We start from the raw sequence: 25,105 nt of genomic DNA, 5'->3' as shown, positions 1-25,105 counted from the left end.
ATACAACAGACTACCGCAAGCTGTTGCTAGAATATTTTATTAATTTTAATTGTGTTTTTTAAACATTGTGAATGATCGTAAACTAAAAAGTATAAAGGGTAATTGAAACCACTAATTTATTCCCCTAATTGCGAGGTTCCGAATGAAGCTTTAGTTTGTCTATATAGAATCTAGGGTTAAATTTAGGACTTGGGGAAAAATAAAACACTATATCCTAAAATGGAGAGAGCTTTACTTCTTGTGTTTACAATATAGCTGACAAGACACATAGTACTATACATACACGGGGCTGAGTATTACACTGACAGACACATTTTCAGTAAATCCCAACATGATGGCTTATTTACAGATGCACAGTCAGCAGAGAGAGAGAGAGAGAGATAGAGGGGGGATTCCAGACAAGAGTCTTCTTTTTCTTCTACGTGGTTAAGGCAAAACGTCGCCGAGGCCGACTCGCTCGCGCCGCCGCGACTGCTTCTCGCCCTGCTCTATATTCATTAATCAGCTACTGTTTGAGGGGTGGGGGACAGGGGGTGGGAGGTGCGCCAGCGCACCTGCCCGGCGCTCGACCGCGGCGCCTGCGCTCTACGGTCGCGCGCGCCACCAGTGCGTCACCTTTTCGGTGAGCTTCCTGCAGAGGCCGGCCAGCCTCCGTCACATCGGACCCGCCGATTCCGATTCGGACTCGGCGTCGCCTTCTTCGAGGGTCACCTGAAACAACAACAAAACTCTTTAGTATTGAAATCATTAGACGTAAAAAATATGATTGTATTTGTGAAATAAAGTCAGCCCAACGACAGAGAGGGATTATTTCTTGTATTGAAAATATCAGGTCTTCTCTCGTTGGACAGGTTATGTTTTAGTTACAGTACAAAAAATGCAAATCGTTTTTGATCCAATACTGTTCTATTTTTCATACAGAGACATTAGTAAAACTGACACTGATAAACAGGCAGCATAAAAAATACATAATACTCAATTTCGAAAAAGGTAAATTGACGTGACTGACTGATGGAAACGATTTGTATATGTTTTTTTATCGAACATTCATTGGCTTTATTCTGAAGTATTCATAATAAATAGCGTGTCTATTTAAAATAGACACTGCTAGCTAGCTGTCTATTTAAAATACACAGGACTCACTTTACTCACATCGGTTAATATAATATGGCTATCATATACCATGTTATTATGTCTAAACATTCTGAGCTGTTATGAATCTTAAAATTTCTTCTTTATGAGTATAGTTTTGGTATTCTTTAATCGTAACACGTAATAGTCTTTTGGATCTCTAATATAGGCTTTAGGACATTCAATGGGTCATGATTATAAAATGGTCATCGTGTACCATGCTGTTATGTATAAACATCGTTGAATATTTCGAAAATCTCTACTATTGCATTATTTTTGTTGTATTGTTTAATAATATCACGTAATGGTTTTTGGTATCTCCAATATATAGGTCTCAACACACACACACACAGACCATTATGACAAAATGCTCATCGTGTACTATAATATTATGTCAAAACATCGTCGGCTATCTGGAATCTTCAAATTTTAACTTTTTGAGCTAATTTTTTGTACTATTTAATAACTAACACGTTATGTTTTTTTGATGTCTCCATTGGAAACTTTGCCACATTCATACAGCTTGTGATAATAAAATGGCAATGATATGCCACGCTGTTGTGTTTAAACATAAAAGTATATTTTTTTTAAATACATTATTGCTTTCTTTAATGTGTATTTTTTGTTTCTAACGAATTTTATTTATAGAATCTTTAGGGTCCTACTGTGCTTTTGTTTGAGATTCAACTTTCAAGTCACTCGCATACTCGTTATTGTGTGCCCAACGAATGCAGGATTTTGTTTGAGAATTTTTCGATGCCATCTGTCGAATCGTCGTTGCAAATTTTCTCTGTTGTAAAGAGTTCTTATATCTTGCTTAAAATAGTTCCCAAGCAGCATTTGGACGTCGGGACAACGTTGTGTCACGCGACCAAACGTCGGAGCGCAACTTCGGCACAACCTCGTACCAACCCTAGTCTGCACATGGTCTGCACTAGTTTGGAGAATAATTTTTGGGTCGAAACGACGTTGGATACCGACGTTGGCTAGAAGCCTAATTTAGTACAAACTGCAACGTTGTTTAAAATCCTAATTCACAGAAATACAAAACTAATATGGTGTCTAAGTCGCGTTTTATCCTAAATTGGGATAATTATAGTAAAAATATTATTTTTATGATTTAGTTAGAGACATATGTCAGATGGCAGTGAAGGAAAACAAAACAAAAGTATTTAAGTGTGGAGGATGTTTGAAGATCATAATTATTGAAACACTTTAACCAAGGCAAAAAAGTTAAACGCAAACAACTTTATTGATAAATGTATTGTTTCTACTTTGAAAAATACTAATGGGCCTTAAAATTAAAGAAGTTTTAAAAATTTTCTTGAATTTTTAAAACTCTTTTTTTTTTAGTAAAATGAGAATAATTTATTCGCAGTCGAAAAAATTGTTTCCGCGTGTTTTTTAGGGTCAAATATTTGAAAGTAATGTATTCAAAAAGCAGGAATCGCTATTTTAGTAACGAAACATTTTCTTATTTAACAACATGGCGGCTTTCACTTTGTTGTTTTGGAGATTAAGATGGAGTAGTTCGAGTAGTCGCATACTGGACTAATAAAGTCGCAGTTCGGCCTTAACAGGTAGTATACTAGTCGCAAGATTGCCTAATTTAGTCATCCTAGAGTCTAGCTTGTGCCGCCCTCTATAATCTAAATAAACGAGGGAGTGGATAAACTATCGGTAATATATGTCGATGTATATTTAAATTTAGTTTTATATGTACCTTTCTTATGTCCCATTTTAATTAGGTAAGTTAATTTATAAAAACAAAAACAGCACTGAACTGTTTGACTGAACAGAACAATGAAGTGAAAATTTAAGATTTAAGGTTATGGTTCAATACAGTTGCAAAAAGGTAGTGACTCGACGTCCTACCAACGTAAGAATAAGGAAATCTAAGCAACGTTGGAATTAGTAAAACAGACGACGTTTGCATAACTTTGGAATAGGTCCTGAAACTGACGTCAGAAAACTCTATATTGTCCAACGTTGTAACTACGTTGTCCGAATCACCTAAAGATCACTTAAGCAAAAAAGGTTACAAGACAACGTTTATTCGACGTCGCAGAAACTTCTACTTTGCTGTAGTACATGTGGTCGCAAGTCGTGAAAATGCTACTTGGGTTGTATCAAACCTTTGTTGTAGATTGAAGTCAATGAATGTTCGACAAATGTTTTGTATTGTAACGTATCACAAAGTAATGGAAGTCTCAATAAAATACTTGGAAAATAAATACTTACTTGAAAGCGTATTCCTGACCTCTGGGGATCACCGGGCTCTTCTTCAGCCGGTGGACTAGCAGGGATGGCGCTCTGGTACCAGTCGCGGTTCTCCTCGAGCGTGTCGAGAATGTCTTGCGCGTCAGGGTGCACTAGATCGGCCCAGGTCTCCCACAATGGGTGCACGATATAATCGATAAAGCCGACCTGTGACTTCTCTATGGTGGCCGAGTGCCGGTCGCACATGGGAGATATGTCCATACTGGCTTCCCGTTCTTTGTCACCCTGCCGGAAGAATTCTTCCATCAAACGTTCCACCCACAATCTGAAACAATGACAATATCATTTAGTACGTTATTATGACTTCGCAAAGAGAAATATTAATCGGACTACGCAGAATATTAACTGATGCTTACCTATACAAGCGAAGGGGTTTGGTTGGGTTACTAAGATCTGCACAGTGCACCAGATTTTCTAATACTTGAATTCGGTCTGTGTAGTTGTCGAGCAGCAATACACCGCTGCCCGCCACTTTTTTGGTTTCGACCATCGTTTTCAGGTCGGCCAGCAGGCTCATGTGTTTCGACATGTCGGTGCTGAGCACCATGTCGATGACCATCTTGCGCAGCGTCTGGCGTTGCTTTTTCGTCATGTTGAGGAAGATGTCGCATCCGTCGTTAGAAAGCAACTTGAAGGCGACGGCCAAGTGATGGTTTTCCAGCACGCTCTCGTCGTTGTACATGAGCGCCAATTCCGAACTGGAGTTGATCAGAAACTGATTGGTTAGACCTGGAAGAAATGGGATAAATGAGATTTAATATTCTATGTTTATTATTTAACATAATAAGGTTTTAATTAGTGTGCTTTATAGTGAGAAAACTTAAATATTTCAAACAAGACAATTACCTGGATGGTCAACATCGTGCACGCATGCTGCGAAGAGAGCAGCTGTGATTTCTAAGGGGGTGAACACCGATTCCAACGCCGGAGTGTTGAGCAGTACGTGAGTGCTCTGAGTGACGTCGGCGGCGTGAAGAGAGTTATGAAACGGATTCTCTTTGACGTAATGATCCTCGACGGTCATCATGTACGTGATAAAAGTCTTGGGCGGGATCATCATCGACTTCAGCAGTTCCCTACTAGTGAATATGGTGTACGCCACGCAGGTTAGGGGGCGTTCATTGCTCATCTCGCCGATCCGGAACATGTCGATGCCCCAACGGTCGATTTCCATCAAACATTTACCTGTAACAAAAGGAGAATTATTGATATTATTTACCATTGAACGTTTCAAATATCGTGTGATGAGTGTACTTGCAAGACATGGGCTACTTGCAAGTTTTGTCACTTTAGAGTCGAAACAGTCAAACCGTGTTATTTTTAGCCCTATTTTCATGACTTTTTTAGCAAGCTATATATAACTATATAAATTTTAATTCGTAAACTTAGTTTTTTATAAACTTTAGTATTTGGCATATTATACAGGGTTTAATCGAGTGGTTGTTTTTTTGTCTTAACTTTAAAACACCCTGTGCAATAATTTCGTGTGTAAATTTTCCTAAAATATAATTTTACGGTCAGAACCATGTCTCCTTACCATTTTGTTTTCTGTATCATGTCAATACATGCCTTGGTTAATTTTTAAGAGCGAAATGAACTTGCCACCAACAATTTTTTTCAATTATCATTTCTTTTTGAAGTTATTTTTCAATATGACAAGGCGGCTTTGGTGATTACTGTGAACTATATACAACTATGAACTGCCCATCATGTTCGACATTTGGAAAATGCTTGGCAGGAGGGTTAGAGGTCACGAAGCAGTACCAGCTTCACTAAATGAACTTCGCTTAGTCCTTAAAGAAGAATGAGAAAATATAACGCAATATGATATATGCAGCCTCATTGACAGTATGAACGGACTTTTACATGAACGAAAGTATTACAGATGTTTTCTTTAATATTGTTAGTTCTGTTATCGTTATTAATGTTTATTAAAACTCGGGATGCATTGTTAGTATTTAACGTTTTTTTAAATTTAATTTAATTTTAAGTATCCAATGCAGGCGTATTATAACGTTAGGACAATAGTCACCAAAACGTCATATTAAAAAATTACATCAAAAAGAAATTACAATTGAAAAAAATACAAATTGATCGTGATCAGTTTATTTCGCTCTTAAAAATCAACCAAAGCATGTATTGACATGAATCAAAAAACAAAATACTAAGGAGTCTTGATTCTGACCGTAAAATAATATTTTTTTATTGATCAAAAATTTTTCCGTTGCATTTTTTTGCATCTGAGAGTATATTTTATGTTACGGACCTTATTAAACTAGGTATGCTGTATCTTTTGTATATTTAATCTAATGAGGTACAAAAACGTGATAAAACCCAGATTCTTACCTAATTCATCCTCGAAAGGCGTTTCCACACCGTGCGTCGGTAACCGTTCGCCGGTGAACGAGTTCGTGTGGCACAGTTTCCTGTTGACGCCCGATATCTGGGACATAGTTGTGGGGCCCCGGGGGCGCTCCTTGCGCTGGGCCCCCTTCGGCGGTTCCACATTTTCGTCGACTCGCAGCGACGGGATGTCGAGTTCCTGTTGCTTGTCCAAGAACGTGGAGCAGATGTACTCCGAGATCTGGTTGCCGGAACGACTCGATTCGGAGAAATGTGACAGTTCCTTGTTCAGCATGCGCTTGAACTGCAAAGAAAAAAAGATGTTTAGTTATTTTTGCTTTTCTAAGATGAAATAGATATTTTTTTTTTATTTTGCATTCAACCAAGAATTTTATTTATGAGTTCTTGGCATTTATAAGTTAAGTTGCTTTAACTATTCTGTTTATAATATAAGAAATAAGAGTTCTTAAGGAATGCTGAAGCTGTTAAGCATGAACGTTCAATATTTGTTTTGTAGTAACGCTATGGTTTGTCATTATAATGATAAAATTGGAGAGTACCAAATATGACCATAGTCCGTCCAACGTGCTAGGAAAGATATCTTCCAAAAAATGACAGAAATAAAATTTACCTGTGGATAATAATAGACACAACAATCACTGTCTTGGATTTTCTGATTGGACAGACTATATTGCTTCAAAATTTACGAGTAAAGCTTCATTCAAAACCTGGCAATTAGTGGTTTCAATTAGCGTAGACGTTTGTTTCTTTAATTTCTTTCTTTAATTTTAGTGGTAGACATTTTCAATTAACAGAAAAAGTTATTAAACTTTTTTTTCCACTAACTATACTTCAAAATTTGCAAGAAATGCCATTTTGGCCTTTGATTATCTTCGTTCAAAAGTTGATTGTATTATAAGCTAAATATTAGACTTTCTCTATGCATACAACTGACTGTAAGCTGTTGCTAGAATTCTATTAATTTTAATTATGTTTTTTAGAACTTGTGAATGATCGTAAACTAAAAAGTATAAAGTGTAATTGAGACTACTAATTTATTCCACTAATTGCGAGGTTCGGAATGAAGCTTAAGTTTCTATATTTGTTTGTAGCAATGCTGTGGTTTGTAATTCCAATGATAAAATTGGAGAGTACCAGATATGACCATAGTCTATCCAACATGCTAGAAAAGATATCTTCTATAGGATAAAATTCTCCTAGTTGGACAGATTATAGAACATAAAACCTTGAGTAACACGAAAAAAAAATATAAAAAAAAAAATAAAATATAGAACAGGTAGATATTTAAATAAATATTACTCGGGGCAATAAAATCAACAAATACGCATCAATGAAACGTATTTTTCAGATGATTTACCGCCTCCTCCAGTGATTAAACAAGTTCTCCTTAAACGACCTGTGGTCAGATTATTTTTAGCACGCGAATTTGTTTACATCTACCGGTTAATTTGAGTCTAAAGAGTGTTTTCGTATGATTTAATCAAGGGCTTTAACTTTGTTGTTGTCTTGTTTTGTTTAGTGTTTTATTTTTAGGTATATAATTTTTATATAAGAGAAAAAATAACTGTTTTTTATGATTAATTTTGAAAATTCCTAGTAGGTTTTGTTTTAAAGTGCTCTAATATCTTCAGGAAAGTAAATTTGAAGAAATGTATGTTTATGGCGTGGACAATCACCACCAGTAGCAGTTATTATCTCTATTGACGTCGATTGTTGTTATAATTTTATTAAATAAATTTAAATGAATGCGTTCGCATCATGCCTAGACGGCGTGGTCCAAGACTTTTTTCCTGAATCCGTTATCTTGTTAATAACATAAGAAAATATTTAGCTTTTTCTTCACAATGTGCCGATGACGTCAATCGCTAATCAGATAGATAACTCGGACAGTGGTCGCGAGCTCCCATACAGTTTCTTTAATTAGATTATTATTAGACATTTAGATCACATGAAATGAGATTTTGATAAGTTATTAAACGACTTTCTTTGGACCTTTGGACCCATATTTTTTATGCCGGACGATAGAATTCATTAAAATCTTTCGGTCTACACAAAAGGAAAATAGTCAAATAAGGTTTAAAGGAATTTAAATGATATATACGACAAATACACCTTTTGGCAATGCAAATTTTGCATGTATGCCTGTTTTTCGTGAGTCACAATGACTTTTTTAACATCGATTTGAATAAAATGGACTGAATTTCAATTTTAATAAGGAATATGATTAATCGTTTCTGGTTGTATGTATATCGAACGAGTATTTTCGCCAAATTAAATATTCATGAATATTTACGGATGAAAAAAACTGTCTACGTGACGTTTGAAATGTTCGTAAAAGGAATTAAAATTATGAAATACACCGCGTGATCAAATGTAACCGTTTTATGTTGCATAAGAGAATTTTTGAAATAAAACTTTTAAAGAAAGTTTTTTTTTCTCATGTGACAACTAAATATTGAAAATAAATTATTAAGTAATAATTTACAGTTGAATGTTACGTAATTTTTCAAACTTTAGTAAGGAAATATTACCAAAACAAATAAAATGTTTTAGTCCGTTTTAGTTCAAATTTCAGCCATTTCTTTATTAATTTGATATATTCTTTAAAAAATATCTAATGATTTCTTTATTTATCTTAATGTTACGTAGTATCATTATACAGGGCCAGTCTTAAATAAGTGTGAATATTTTCAGGGCTGGTAGATCTCGATAAAAGAAACATATTTACTCTTTACCGTTTTTCAAATAAGTCCAAAATAACCCGGTTATTTTACTTTGAAAATTTCCAAAAAAAAATATTTTTTTGCTTAATTTTTTGAAACCACTTTTCTGGGTTTTCTTTCTTGTAAATTTAATCTGTTACCTATGTTGCCGTATTATTAAGAAATTATGTTTTTTTAACTAAAAACTAAACATTTTCCAAAAAAATCAAAATTTTCAATTTTTTTTGCTAAAAAACCTCATAATCGTGTTCTGGGCTCAAAATATACTACCCTTAAAAATATTTACACTTATTTAAGATTCGCACTGTATAAAAAATATTATAGATAATCAAATCAGATTCCAGTAAAATTGTAACTGACTGAATTTTTAAAACGGAACATTAATGCATTAGAGTATGGTTTGGTAGGTTAAGTCCAAAAATGATCAAAAGCTTCTAATACATTTTCAAAAGTAAATGAAAATAACTCCTAAAACTCATATTTTCGAAGTTAAAATATTATTTGGCGGTATTAGCAACCTCCAAAATTGATTCAATTTAGGTGATGAACGTAATAAAATTTGTTATAGTACAGTGTCCTTAATTATTGGCATTAAAGAAACTATCTCTAAAATTTCTTCAATTATTACACTAAATTCTAATTGTTTTTAATAAACTGCGGTATTTCATTTACCTCAAAAAAATAATTACTTGTGCCAAGCTTTTAACTTTTCCACTAATTATATTTCAAAATTTGCGAGGAATGTCATTTTGGCCTTTGATTATCATCCGTCAAGAGAAAATACAGGGTGGTCCGAATTGTATTCCGGAAACTTCAGCAGCATATTCTGCAGATAAAAATAAGTAAAAGAGTTCGTATAAATGTATGTCCTAAAATGCTTAGTTTCAGAGATACAGGGTGTAGAAGTTTCATTTTTATTTCGATTTTTTCTAAATAATTTCTGAATTAACGTCAATATTTGAATGAAAATTGGTGTCTGGGAGTTTTTTGACATGAGAAATTTGATTTTGATGTCAATATGACTTCTACTAGTAGAGGGCGCCACCTTCATGTGTTTTAACTGTTTTGAAGCGTAATAACTATTTGTACGTACCTGTATAAAACTACCGGCTGAAAAAATATACATCTCTGTGACTTTTTACGTAAAAAATATCTCTTTGTAAAAATCGCTACGAGCAACCGTTCTTAAGATATTTGAGAATGGATATAGTCAATACATGTCATTATTGACGAAAAATTAACACGTTGAGTAGATATAGTTATTTCACTGAAATAATAAATTTGGAAAATTATTATTTTTTTTAAATTAATCATAATTTTTTCTGTAAAATATGATGATAAAACCGTTTCTGTTGAACTTTTGGCTCAAAAACATTTCAAATTTATGATTTCAGTCTAATAACTATTTAGTCAACATGTTTAATTTATGTCAATGATGACAGGTATTGATAATTTCGATTTAAAATATCTCGAAAGCCATTACTCGTAGCGATGTTTACCAAGAGACCTTTTTCACGTAAAAAACGTCGTAAATGTATATTTTTTACTCAGTAGTTTTATACAGGTACGGACGAAAAGTTATTACTCTTGAAACCAGTTAAAAAATATGTAGGTGGGGCTCTCTACTAGTAAGAGTCATATTGACATCAAAATCAAATTTCTCATGTCAAAAAACTCTCAGACACCAATTTTCATCCAAATATTGACGTTACTCCAGAAATTATTTGGAAAAAAATGAAATAAAAATGAAACTTCTGCACCCTGTATCTCCGAAACTAAGCATTTTAGGACATACATTTATACGAACTTTTTTATCTATTTTTATCTGCGGAATATACTGCCGAAGTTTCCGGAATACAGTTCGGACCACCCTGTATAGTTAGAAATCAAAAGCCGCAAGCTGTTGCTAGGATATTCTATTAATTTTAATTGTCTTTTTTAGACATTGTGAATGATCGTAAACTAAAAGTATAAAGTGTAAATCATGTGTAAATGAAACCGTCGATTTATTCCACTAATTGCGATTGTTCTGAATGAATATTTACAAATAATTTTTTGAAGTAAAGTAAAAGTAATACTTATTTATTTACTTGATCTTCGTCTTTACTTAAGTCATATGATTTATTTTTTCAGTGTGTCTTCGAACCTTGAAGCATATTAATTCCTTCAAATTTTCGAACCGTAAAATAGAATGATATACGGCATCAAGTACAAACCTTAATTTCGGCAATAGCCGCCGTGATAGCCAGATCTGCCATGATAGTTAACCAAGGCAGATTATCGAAGAGTTTGTCCGAATTGGGCGGGATCCTCTCGATCTCGTCGAACACCTCTTGAGACAGGGACTTCCTCAAGACTCCGTGGCGTTGAGACACGGAGAGGTCGTCAGCTGACGACAACATTGTCAAGAAACACAAGTAAAATTGTTCACAATCGCACCTCAAAATCGGCACAATAAAGTAAAAAGGCTAACGAGTAGGTTTTCGATCGAGTATGTATCCAAACCGAACCACTACTACTGTAAGATTCGCGAGTAGCTTTCACCGTTGTTGTTAGTTGTTGCGACTGACTTACAAAAAGTGAATTCGCGGACTGGCGGTTGGCGCGTCTAGCGATGACTTAAATACGGACTTGGCTCGTGACGATAGCCTTATCGCGCGAAACGATGTTGAGATTGGATTCGGGCCGATGCGATGTAACGTGTGGCGATAGGCGTTTATTTTTTATTTTTAGTGCGAGTGTCGATGGATGCCGTCTGTACATCTCGTTTCGGTGAATCCATCGCGATATATTTTGGACGAGAGCAATTATTGAATATTTTTTTTCCGAATGTTAGGAGAATCGTACTTCGCACAAGCGATGACTGTTTTGGAAGTTCCATTAACTTTTTAAGTAGCTCAATTTTAAAAGAATTTTTCACACAATGAAAATTAAAAAAAAATGTATTATTCAAATCGAAAATAGTAGAAAAAAATAATAACTAAAAATATATATTTTTTCAAGAATTTGCTGTTTTAGAAAACAAGGAATCCAGCGGCTGCTGGCTGAATTTCTATCCTAATCCCCGGTTCTGGGCACGGGGCCGGCACCAAATTTTAGTGTTTTAACTTAGGGCCTGCCAGAAACATTTTTGTATTATTAAAAACCATCAAGAAAATCAAAATTTACTTTTCTTTTCAATTTTTTTTTAAATTTTTGACCTATAGGTATTATTGAAAATTTTTAAATACGGGATGAGCCTTAAATAAGTGCAAATATTTTTAGAGGCAGTACATTATTTCGACATCAGAAACTCGATCATGAGGTTTCTTTCTCGAAAATTTGTTTTGAAAATTTGGTATTTTTCTAAAAAATTTTGAAAATTTTCTGAAAAAAATTTTGAAAATTTTCTGAAAAAAATTTTTTAGCTTTTAGTTAAAAGAGATCTAAGTAAGAGCTTTAAGTTATGGAGATCTACCAGCCCCGAAAATATTTGCACTTATTTAAAGTCAGTCCAACCCATTGCCTGGGAACTTATATGCATAGATAAATGAAACAAGTTTAGATTGGAAAGTGCCCATAAGGACAATGTAAACACTATTTGGCGCTATTCTTGCAACGGTCGCGACCCAAAACTTTTGAAAATTTCGGAGCGGTTCGGCTTTTTCCGGAATTATATCGGCAAATATTGTTTATTCAAATTTATTATTATTTTCGTTTAATTTTATAAATAAAATACAGTGTGTTGCAAAACAATATAATAATATAATATACTTATTAGTATATTTATTTTTTTCTCGGCAACCGTTTGATGAACAAGAAAAACTCAAAAGATCAAATTTGTTGAAAAAGGATGGCCAGTCAAGAAAAAAATATATTTTCTTTAAAAAAGCAGTAGTGTACCATTTATGTTAAGAAAAATATCGATTTTTTTTTAATTTTTAACACCCTGTAGATCAGAAAGGAAGTACTTTAGACCTAATGGTTATATAAAAAATGTTTTAAGAACACATGAGGAATCACATCACAATTTTTTAGACTAATTAGAAAACACCCTGTATATTGTCAACTTGACAATGATTGTTGATAAATCAAAAAATACCTTTTCTGTAAAAAAAAACCGATTTTCGCAGGAAAAATTTTGGTTTTTATTGAATTTGGGTCTGCGTCTGCAAATACCGGTATGTTTTTTAATATTCTATCTATCTAAATTTTAAATATCAGAAATAGTTTTATTATTTATTAACTGTAAAAATGGTATACTTATAAGTTTTATCAAATATTGTGATTTACTTTCTACCTTGTAGTCAAAAGTTATATTTAATAAACTGTAAAATATATATATATATATATATATATATATATATATTCTTATGTTTATTAAAGTTACTCTGATATACTAATATATCAGTGTAACTTTAAAACTAAATCCTTTGAAATCAAATATAAACATAAAAAATATTTACAGCAGAAAAGGCGAAGGCGCTGGGTTAAACGTAGTCTCTACTAAGAACACGGAGGGGCGCTTTGACCCAAAATTTTACTATTAAGTGTCATATCTATCATAATAGAAGATTATTTTCTTTTATCTATGGTCCAACCGTTCTTCAGTTATAAAAAATGTCGTACCTAACTAACCCGACGTCGTTTTATTTATTTAGATTTAAGAACAAAACATATCAAACTATGCGAAATATTCGGGCTGTTGCCAAATAGGTAAATCAGTTTACGTAAAAAGTTTTCATAGAAAAATCCAGAAAAGAAAACTGAAAATCGGTGATGACGTCTTTACGAGTGGAAAAATAACATACGGTTTCTTGTTATCAACTGAAGTCGGGAAATCCTCTTCCTAGCTGGAAAATTGGCGACGCGTTGAAAGTTGTTCTATATCAGCAGAGTCCAACGATCGAAACTGTGATAAATTGGACTTAATAATTTCAGTATCGTAGTAAATATTCTATTAAAATCGTCATATATCAATTTGGACTAAAATTTTCACAGTATTTGTTAGAAAATAATTGAATAGTTTGTACTGGGAATTCATAAAAACTATATTAATACAAGGAAATAATATTTATCCATTCTCTCCAACCGATCGATTTAAAAATATTTTTATTCGGTATAGTTCGTATCATTTTATTATTAATTATTTGAAACATTTTGATGTCTAATGAATTTAATAATCAAGGACAAGAACCCATACAAAATTGAACCCAATTTTGTATGGGTTCTTCAATATATTTTCTGAAGTGATATATTTTTATATATTTTAAGGGTTGCAGGAAAAATATTAATGAAAGCTAACTAAGAGAAGTGTAACAAATTCTACAATTAATTGTACATCATTAGGTTTTAAGAGAGTTTATTTTTTTTAATAATAACTAATATATTATACAAAACTTAAATTGCTTGGAATTTCCAAATCGTATTATTATAACAACAAGATTAATTATTAATTTTGTTTTTAGATTTAAGACGGTACTATATATGGTATTAATTTTATAATATTTAAACAATTTAGTACCTTATCAATTGTTTAATCAAATTTTGAACCTCCTGCAGACAGATATTAAAAATACAATATGACTTGTTCAGTTTTTTATTGTTTTGGGTATTTCTCACTAGGTAACAAGATATTTATACTTAAAAAATACATATTTTTTGACTGTCTTACTTAAATAATTGTGCACTAAAAGTATACTTCAATACTCGTTACAGAGTAATATTTATTTACATACAATATATACAAAATGGATATTATTCTCCCCGACATACTAATCATACTATACAGGGTGAGTCTTAAATAAGTGCAAATACTTTTGGTGGTAGTATATTTCGACCACAGAAACACGATTATGAGGTTTTTTTCGCGAAAAAAAATTGAAAATTTGAACTTTTTGAAAAAAAATTTGGATTTTTTTAGTTTTTAGTTAAAAATCACATTTCCTTGATAATAATGGCAACATGGGTAGTAAATTAAATTTACAATAAAGAAAAGCCGGCACCCCTAAAGACCCTGTACAAGAAGCCGTATGGGTCTGGGTCCTTTTTGATTGATTTCTGATTCTATAAGATACTACCTTTAAATTTGATTAAAGTAGTATCCAAGGCACTAAAGTACCACGGAATGTTAATCCTTGCCAACCAGTAGCTATAAACACTTCACTAGTATAGTTAAAGATTATTACAAAAACAGGCTTCCTGTTGTTATCGCAAAAGCTGACTAACCTCACCTCGAAGTAAATTTTTCTGCTACCGAGAAGTATTTTTCTGGATTAAAAAATTATTTGGAACTCGAAATAATTTGGAACGTGATCATTATCTTCTCAGAAAGATTTTGATTTTTTTTATTTCGTAGCATCAAAATAATTTTCACTTTTGTAGGTTCTTGTGTATGACCACATAAATTTTTGAAAATTTAAATATAATGAAAAATAAAGTTTTTCATCAGAAAAAATATTGTAATAATTCCTTCCTTTAAAGATTTATTTGTATTAAATTACTAAAAGTACTATTTAAATATTTTTATGTTATTATTCAAGACATGCAAGAATCTTACAGCAAAACCAAAACTGGACCCTGCAAGACCGAAACCAAGACTACTTATTCCACTCTAAGACCAAGATCAAAGTGGTCTTGGTTTTGATATTGCATTTGCTCGTCACTATCCAAGAGTATAGCTCTATATTAGCTCTTTCTATCTCTATAAACTTGGAACAAACATATTTATATTAAATAAAGTAGGTGTCTTCTCTGTATATGAAGCTCATTTGGTCTTGAGACAAGAGTTACTCTTGATTCAAGAATATATTTTGATCAGTGTTCCTATTAACTATAGCCGAAAAAATCTTTTACAAATTATATTCGTCATAAAATAACAGTGGAACTTCCAAAATATCACGGTTTATTTAAAATAAAATTTCTCCTAATATTTGAAAAAATAATCCAATGCTCTTTATCAAAATAGCTCAATTCGTCGAAACTAGATGTAAGATCTATCAGCACATAATAAATCAAGTTAGACCCCTTTTCCTGCGAAAATAACAATCATGTTCTTTCCTGGCAAATCAAAGAATAATTTTGTTTTTATTTTTTTATAATTTTGGTACGTTTTATCGAAAAATTTTGATTATTGTCAATAAAATGGAACGTTTTATTTTTTTCAGAAAATTAAAAAGAATATATGAAACGCTGTAATTTCACACTCACTTTGTTGTTTTGACCATACAAGGTGAGTCTTTACAGGTTGACCCTTTATAGGTTGCTGGTCGCTAAATCGACCACTTTAATTTAACCAACTAATCAGTCGCGTGGAAGTGTATTATCGCCCAGTTTGTTTTCTATGCTTATTTCTATGCGCACCTTGAACATTTAATCAACCATATCTACAGGGTTGTTCACCACATACGACACGGAGTATTGTAGCTAAACGATGAGATTTTTACAAATTGTAAGTTTTGGGTTCGATGAAGGACTATTAGAGGTACAGTTTAAAAATAATTTTACAAGATACAGAGTGTCCCAAATAAGTAAAAAATATCAAAGTTGTATTTTTTTAAATGGAACACCCTGTATATTATTACATTTTTAGTTTCTACGATTAAAATAAAGGTAAATTTGATTAAGGTTTATTACACTTAAACCTTACCGTTTTTGAAATATTTTCAATTTTGTAAAATTGCAATATAAATTTTAAGGCTTCGTTTCTCAAAAGAGTATCAAAGTTTTTTAATATTTACTAAGTTTATTTATTGATCAGTTATTGTGTTGCAAAAAAAAAATTATACTACTTTATACAGAGTGTCTAAAAATTTATTTTAAATAATTACTAGCTTCAAACGGCAATAACTTGTTTAATTTAAATGGAACACCCTGTATATTTTACGTGAATCAGATGCACAATTTAATTGTCTATCAAATTATATTATACCATTTTTTACTCTATCCCTTCAAGTTTCCGTAGAAAATGCATTTACTTATAATTTAGAACTTATTTATCAATATACCCATGGAATATTGACATTTTAGATTATTTTTAAAGATGTACCAAATATTTAAAGAGTACAGGATACTAATATTGTCGATATAATGTAAAACGATGTATATTATTTCATTAAAAATGCAAAAAAGAAAACTGTTTAAATATTTATATAAAGAGTATACCAATTAATTAAATGACCACCAGTATTTAAACTACAAATACTGACTGTTTACATGATTTAATTGTGTTCCAAATAAATTAAACTGAAATAAATGTGGCATTAGAATCAGAAATGATATAATAATACCTTATGAAAATGATATTTCATTTTTTTATAAATAAGCATTTGTTAAAAATAAAAGATCATTTTAATTTGTTAACTTTTTACCATATTGATTTCTACACATAAATACATTTATTTTTTAATAATTTATTAACGAACACAATTAAGTATGCAAATTCAATTAATGTATGGGCGGAATAATGGTGTTATATTTAATTGGTGGTATCTTTTACAAAGATTTAAATAGTTTTTTTTTATTTTTTAGTAAAATAAACGAACTATAACGATAATATTTACTATCTCTACTCTTTAAAAATTTGGTTGCTTTAAAAATAATCTAAAATGTCAATATTCCATGGATATATTGATAAATGAGGTTCTAAATTACAAGAAAATGCATTTTCTACGAAAACTTGAAGAGATAGGTAAAAATGGTATAATACAATTTGATAGACAATTAAATTGTGCATCTGATTCTCCTAAAATATACAGGGTGTTCTATTTAAATTAAACAAATTATTGCCGTGTACAGCTAATAATTATTTAAAATAAATATTTAGACAATCTGTATAAGGTAGTAAAATGTTTATTATTGCAACACAATAACTGATCAATAAATAAACTTCATTAAATATTTAGTATTAAAAACATTGATACCCTTGGAGAAATGAAGCTTTAAAATTTTTACTGCAATTTCACAAAATTGAAAATATTTCAAAAACGGTAAGGTTTAAGTATAATAAACCTTAATCAAATTTACCTTTATTTTAACCGTAGAAACTAAAAATGTAATAATATACAGGGTGTTCCATTTAAAAAAATACAACTTTGATATTTTTTATTTATTTGGGACAATCTGTATCTTGTAAAAATATTTTTAAATTGTAGCTCTAATAGTCCTTCAACGAACCCAAAATTTACAATTTGTAAAAATCTAATCGTTTAGCTACAATATTCCGTATCGTATGTGGTGAACAACCCTGTATACATTGACCGAATTAGCGCGAAAAGTTAACCCTTTATAAGGCAGAGTACTAATTATTTTCTAGTTTGATCAAATTGACTTCTAAAATATATAAACTAGCACAAAGGGAACATATCTTCTTAATACAATTTTTCAAAAAGTCAACAAATAAGGGAGTGGGGTGGTGGAGCACAGCAACTGAGCACAGCAACTTTCTTATTTTAAATGGGTACCCTCATTTTTAATTACATATTTAGATTCCCTGTAAAATTTCATGAATTTTGATATCAAACACTCTATACTTAACGTTAACAGTTTTTGAAAAGAAATAATTAAAATTTTTGGAGAAAAAAAACTGCCTGTCAAAAAAATTTGTATAGCCTAAACGTCAAATTTAGTGATAACCACAGCCACTGTAACATATTTCAAAAATTAAATTGTTTGAATGCCATATAATATTGGCCGCAGCTGTCATGGAATGGAGAGATTAAAAAATGATCATAACTATCTTTTTTTCAAACTTTTTTTATTTAGGTAGTATTATTTAGGCACTCTTAAAAATATAAAACTTAAAGGTACGTTTAAAAAAAACTACAAATCAGTTATAAACTGCTCTCAAAAATAAAACAATTCTTGAAATTTTACAACCGTACTTTATCTTGTAATAAAAATTTATCGACGGTACTAGATCATTGGCCAAATTCACTAGGGCACCTTCAAGGTAAACGTTAAAAATGGCGAAGTAAATTATAAAAATTAATTGCAGCGGTGAGATGAGGCAGTCTATTTTGGTCCAGGGTTAATCGTAAATTGTTTTATGTAAGGTTTAATTGTGATAAATCGGCATTTGCTTTACAAACTGGCAAGTGTTAGTTACGCAGATGTTAAAAAAACAAGGAAAGATGCGTATACAAGGTGTAACAAAATTTTAACAAATTTTAAAACATTTAACGTTTTATGTAAAACTGGCTTTTTACACAAATGAAGGAGGAAATTAAAGATACAGGATTATACTATATCCGTATTGTAGCACATTTTTATATAACTTCTTTATTTTTAAGATTTTGATGGTCAAACATCAATAAAATATTCCTTATGTTTGGATTATCATATGCAGTTTCATCCACTTCTAAATATCCCAAACAACAAAACTATAAGAAATTTTATAAATCATATAAATTCCCTGTTTTCTGTTATAATCCTAGAAATCTATAAAATGTTTATTTACTTTCTCTATCTGTCTGATATCGAAGCCAAAAACACGCGACACAATAATATTTTGATTGGTTCTATTATCTGGTGGGTTATTACGTCTTTATTATTAGTTGTGCTGGCTAGCTTCCCGAAACAATAGGTATTTTGCAAAATATGCATTTCTGCGAATTACCTGATTAACTGTGATTTCTGATCTGATAAAATATCTCTAAAAACAGACTCCGTGACGAGTAAACAGTACTGATTCATAGAAAAATAGGAATTTTATAACTTATCTAGTCTTCTGTTGACATTATTTGTCTATAATGTTTATGTTTGCAATTATTATATTTATATTTTATATATGACAAAAGGCTTGTATTATTGTCTCATCGTCTTATAAGATAATCTCGATTTCTGTATAATCAATCAATAAGTTTATATCAGATAGCCCGTTGACTTTCGAATGTTGTAGGAGCAAGTGTCCAGATCTTAATCTGGATTAACCATGTTTGAAACATGTTAGATAGACGATCAAGATCCAGAATTCCAGCAGCCCAGAAGCTTGAAGAAGCAGCAGCTACTCTATTTGAGATTTAGGAGAATCTGCCTCAAAAGGTTATTGACACAGTCATCAGATGCATTTGGAGCCAGGTGACTACTAAACAATTAGAAAATGCTTCAAGATAAATATATCCATCTTTACTGTGAAACTATGAAAATTCCGTAGTTCTTTTCTTCCCCGTATCATTAACATAAAAACGAGTCGTTTAGAATAATTTTAATTGTGTCGGAGTGAGTACTATAAATCTAGGTAGGCAAATACTCGTCAGCGAGTAATGGCAGTATGTACAGGGTGGTCCATCGAAAACGTTCCGCAAGGCATAACGGCCAGGGTAATTTTTTTTTTCAGAAAATTCAAAAACACGTCAATTTTGTTTGTGAGGGGGACAACTTTTGCCCCAAAAATGATTGCAAAATCTTCAACCCTCTAAGCGGGGGTGTCATCCCCCAATTTTTTTCAAATGGGAAGGGGGGTCAAGTGGTACCGCAATGAAAAGAGTTTTCTATTCTCTATACTTTCCCGCTTCGTTTTTGAAAATCGGTCGAGTCATTAAGAAAATATGAAGGATTGAAATTTGAAAATTTTATTTAAACATTTATCAGAGTAACGATAAGGATAAATTCCTTCGATCAATTTGCAGTTTTTTCTTATTATTGCTAGATGTTTACGCATTTTTCCCTTGCCAGAAGGTTGAACGATCAGGTGCGGTAGTTGCTAGATAGCTGTTCTGTGACTTGTGCGTTGAAGTGGTTGAAGTTCTTTTCAGTATCGTTAAACTTTTTAACAATTATGGTGTACTCACTTGCAAAAAGAGTGGAAATAATCGAACTTTATTTTAAAAATAATGAATGTAGCAATCGGGCTGCGCATATATTCAATGAACGCCATCCTGACAAACACCTTTATGGCAAAATTGTTCGCGAGTTAGTAGCAAAATTTCGCGAAACTGGTTCCGTTATGAATAAAAAGACGCAGAGGAAAAATTCTGTAGTAAATGAAGCTATGGAGGTATTCGTATTGGGCGAAGTTGCCATGGATAGTACGCTGAGTACAAGAAAATTAGCCAAGTTACACCCGTACAAAATTCAGTTGGTACAAGAACTCAACGAAGACGATTTTGATCGTCGTTTGCAATTTTGTGAAACTATGAGTAAACGAGTGGCGAATGATAATAATTTCCTATTTAATGTGTGTTTTTCGGATGAGTGTACATTCTTTTTGAACGGTGTAGTTAATCGGCACAACTGTCGATACTGGGCTCAGGACAAGGGTTTTTCACGAGGTGCACACCCAAAACCCTTAGAAATTGAACGTGTTGCCTGGTATTTTTGGAAATTCTATTGTGGGTCATTTTTTTCTTCCTGGAAATCTAACAGGTGATATGTACTTGGATTTACTGGAAAATACCATCGACCCAGCCCTAACTGACATCATAGAGAACAATCCTGGATACGTTGAAGCGGAACTAATATTTCAACAAGACGGTGCGCCTCCACATTACTCTCATACCAAAGCTCTCTAGATACAATCTACTACAATCTACAACTACCTAAGAATATAAGTTAGTAGAGGAAAAGGTTCTTGAGACAAGGAGATAGCCTTAGCCCATGTATCTTTAACATAATAGTGGACCAAATAATTAAAAGTGTAAACGAAATTAATGCAGGATTTAAGATGAACAACCCTTACCTGAGAATATTCGGTTACACAGATGATGCTACCCTGATTGCTGAAAATGAAGACGACCTACTTTATAAATTTAACTTAGCGATACAGAGTCTTAACATACAAATTTCATGCGAAAAAACACAATCTATTATCCAAAGATCCAATACGGTGCAAACTAGTAGTAAAGTAGTAAATAAGCGCATTATAAACCAGGTAATGAGTTTCGATTCTTTAGGGACAGAAACATCGAGCAGCAGAAGTATAACGACTGAAGTGGGCAATCAGGTTAAAAAAACTTTAAGAATATCAGGGTATTTACGTGATGTAATATGGAAAAATAAATACATGAGTGCAGAGAGAAAAACCCGAATTTATAAGACCTGTATAAGACCAATACTGACTTACGCTTCTGAAACAAGAGCAGAAACATCAGAAACAAAAAGGGAAATGAGAACAGAGAGAAAAATATTACGAACAATAAAAGGGACTATGCTCGATAGAATACGCACGGGACGGGACTGCTCGATAGAATACGCAACACAGACACACGAAGAGAGTTGGGAGTACAGGACGAAGAGAGTTGGGAATACAGCTCTTCAAAATATGTCAAATGGGTAAGAGCAAGGCGCTGCTGTTGGAAAGACCACGTAGCACAGTGGTTCCCCTTAATTAGCTGCGCGGTCATAACTATTAGATATCTAGATATAACTTGACTGCACCTTTTTTTAATAGAAATTGATAACAAATGCTAAATAAATGTATATAAAAAACTTAATGTAATATGTATTAAAAAAATTGGGCTCAGTTCGGGTGATTTGCATTTTAAGTTCTAACTATTCGGAAAGGTATAAAGATTATGTTTGCACATATATGTACATTTTTTTTCATATTGAAGAGGTCAAATTTATTTTAAATGTTGAAAAAATAAAAGAGACAGTTGTTTCATTTTATAAATACAATTTTATTGTCAATTGATATACAGTGTGTCAATGAAATAAGTTGACACGAATTCGCGGCAGCCAGTGGCAAATAATTTATATGCAATATACTTTAAGCAACAAGTATTATCATGCCGTTTAAGAGGATTTGAAAGGGATAGTAGTTAAAAGTCTTAAAGAGTGACAAGCAAAAATGTAAAAATACTATTTTTGTTGCCTTCAAATAAATTGCCATAAACTAATATTACTTAGGTTTAATTACGTGCAAAAAAAACAGTTCTTTTTACCTTCTTTTCGAATGTCCATTACAGAAAAGACAACAGCTTTTATCAATTTTCATAAAATATGTAATTAATTGACTTGTTATCTGAAAACTGTTTATGTCAGCTTGATACCAGTAGCAAAAATGTGACATTTCTAATAAAAAAAGCGCTACACTAGGCTTACTTGATTTTGTTATTTATTATGTATCGTTTACAGGGGAATGTAAGAAAAGTATTAGCAACAGTTTCATGCAAACATTTTGAAATTAATATTTCTAAGTAATGACCTATCTGGGAACCACTGTGCTAGATAGGATGGGTCCAGATCGAATTGCCAAGTGGGCCAAAACACAAAAGCCAGAGACAAGACGCCCAGCTGGTAGGCTCCCAAAGCGTTGGTATGACAGCTGGGCATCAACATCACAAGAGGACAATAATTGACAGAATTGACAGGACTTCGTCCTATTATAAGAAGGACAAAATGAAGAAGAAGGAAATGTTTTTTTCTGGAACAAATAAAAAAAAATTGAGGTGGGAAAAAAGAATTCGAGGTAGATTACGAAATAAATGGGCAGACAAGACGAAAAGACAGTAGACCAATATGGACTAAATGATAATGATGATCTTTATTGTCCAAATTCAAAAAAAAAATACATTAGATTTGAAGCTATGATGACGATATCGAAATTTATTAAATACTTCTAACGTGAGATTATTTAGCTAATCCTGAAGGCTTAATACTTTACAATATTCATAAAAACATTCGATCATGTTCCCCTTGACCTACACTTTAGATCTAACTTCGCAATATTTTATATTGCGATATATTTTATAGCCTGATTACAAGACAATTGTTTTAGGATAGATGCTTGACATTGAGGAAATATTTGGTGTTTTGATTGAACACTTAATGGCATATTGTCATGATGGATTGTCCTGTTGTTATTAATATTTTAAAGGATTTAAATCTGTAGTTATTTTCTATGTCAATAAAGGAAAAATTATAAAAAGGAAGGTAGATGTTAATAAAGTGATAAAGAAAAAACACACATAGGAAATAATTAACTTAATTTAATAAATTTAGCATAGTTTAATATTAAATCTTTATTACATGACTTGAAATTTATTGCTTCAATTTATGAAACAGCTGACTGCAGGTAATCTACATATTTAATATGTAATAACGTTGGTAAATGCATTCACCTAAAAATAAGCTATAAATAGAAATTTAATTTGATAGAGCTGTCGTAATGGCTTCGTCTGGTATATTTTTAAAGTTAATTTTTCTGTTCAGTTATTTTTATCTTTACTATTGTTAGAATCATAGACTTAAAATAAAATATAGACTGAGCATCTCATTCATAAATAGCTGGAACATGCGGTCAGACACTGTCTTGTTATTGTTGTGTTATTGTTTTAGGTTATAACGAGTGCGACACGAGCGATAGATAGGTTGTCTCTGTCGTAACGGTCGTTCCCTGACGACCCTGCCGAGAAACACAACACTGTCTTTCGTTCTCAAGTACACCTGAACTCTCCGTATCATAGCCGGGTAATTTTTTTATTTTAATGAAGCTATAAGTAAATTAAAAATATATCGTATTTAAACGTTTTTATATTTTATTAAGATTTAGGACAGGTTTTTTACATAAAAGTTTAGAAAAAACGTCTTAGAGTCCGAAAAGGATAAACATAATAAAATACACGTTATAGAAGAAATTTTATAATCGAAATTACGTAATTTTTGAAATTAATAATAAATTATTAATTTTAGTCAAACATTTACAACCCCTAATATTAATCAAAACCGGATCTATTCCACAGATATAATAGAATCGGCGACAGGGAGAGAAAAAAAAATGATTGTTGTAATTTTTTTTCTAGTTAAGTGATGTCTTATTATGTAAATTAGAGAAAACATAAATCTGTTCCATTAAAGCAAGGAAGGTGATAGGAAGTGGATAAAATAAAAACTACATTTATTTAACTCGGTACTGTCTTTATTATACCGGGTGCGGCTCAAAAGTGGCTCATCCCCATAATTTTTTTATATTTTCAAATAAAAAAACAAGATTTAGTATGTTAGTATATGAAATAAATTAGGATTGATTGACGCATTCAATTGTTTTTGGTCACTTCCTGTGTCACCGGAAATGACTATAACTTTTAATTTTTAAACGGCACCCTCGGTATATTTCTACTTTATTCGATAGAAAATGACACTCTGAATAGAATGAAATATCATATGTCAACTTTTGACATTTTCGCATATGGTTTAATTGTAATTGTAACACGCGGTTCATAACGACAATTTGACTCGAAATACCAAGTGTGTGGTATCAATATATTCATAAAAAAATGCTTTTTCCAAATATGCTAATGAGTCACCCTTGTTCCATTTGAAAAATTGACATATGTATGATTAAAAATACGATTTGTACATCTTTTAACCGGCCTAGACAAGACACGAAACCTATTAGACGATCAAAACTATTTTTCCAAGGCTCATTGATTAAAACTTAGTGGATTGAAAAAACTGGATTGAAATTTAAAATAGGATATGTTTTAAGCGACAATGTCAGAAGTTGACATATGATATGTCATTCTATTCAGAGTGTCATTTTTTATCGAATAAAGTAGCAATATACCGAGGGTGCCTTTAAAAATCAAAAGATGTAATCATTTCGGTGAAACAGGAAGAGACCAAAAACAATTGAATACGTCAATAAATCCTAATTTATGTCATATACCTACTAACATACAAATCTGTTT

General features: G+C 31.9%; 1 protein-coding gene across 13 annotated transcripts in view; it reads right to left on the bottom strand.

Moving 5' to 3' along the window:
• Window positions 1–212: 212 nt before the first annotated feature.
• LOC115878260 (cAMP-specific 3',5'-cyclic phosphodiesterase) overlaps window positions 213–25,105 on the bottom strand; it is a 743,109-nt gene continuing 718,216 nt past the window's right edge. For 12 of the 13 annotated variants that reach the window (XM_030894688.1, XM_030894691.1, XM_030894682.1 and 9 more), the window contains 5 exons: window positions 5,758–6,058; window positions 4,258–4,596; window positions 3,768–4,140; window positions 3,373–3,676; window positions 213–711 (listed from right to left, as the gene is read on the bottom strand). In XM_030894688.1, the coding sequence (XP_030750548.1) occupies window positions 655–711; window positions 3,373–3,676; window positions 3,768–4,140; window positions 4,258–4,596; window positions 5,758–6,058 (1,374 nt within the window). In that variant the 3' untranslated portion in view covers window positions 213–654. Of the gene's footprint in view, window positions 712–3,372; window positions 3,677–3,767; window positions 4,141–4,257; window positions 4,597–5,757; window positions 6,059–10,714; window positions 11,106–25,105 lie in introns of those variants that run through there. The other variant, XM_030894695.1, reaches the window with a different exon arrangement.

Source organism: Sitophilus oryzae, unplaced genomic scaffold (genome assembly GCF_002938485.1).
Source record: "Sitophilus oryzae breed Bouriz unplaced genomic scaffold, Soryzae_2.0 scaffold_1507_pilon_pilon, whole genome shotgun sequence".
Lineage (NCBI taxonomy): Eukaryota > Metazoa > Arthropoda > Insecta > Coleoptera > Curculionidae > Sitophilus > Sitophilus oryzae.
The sequence above is the reverse complement of the archived record's forward strand: the minus strand, read 5'-3'. Positions and strand labels throughout refer to the sequence as shown.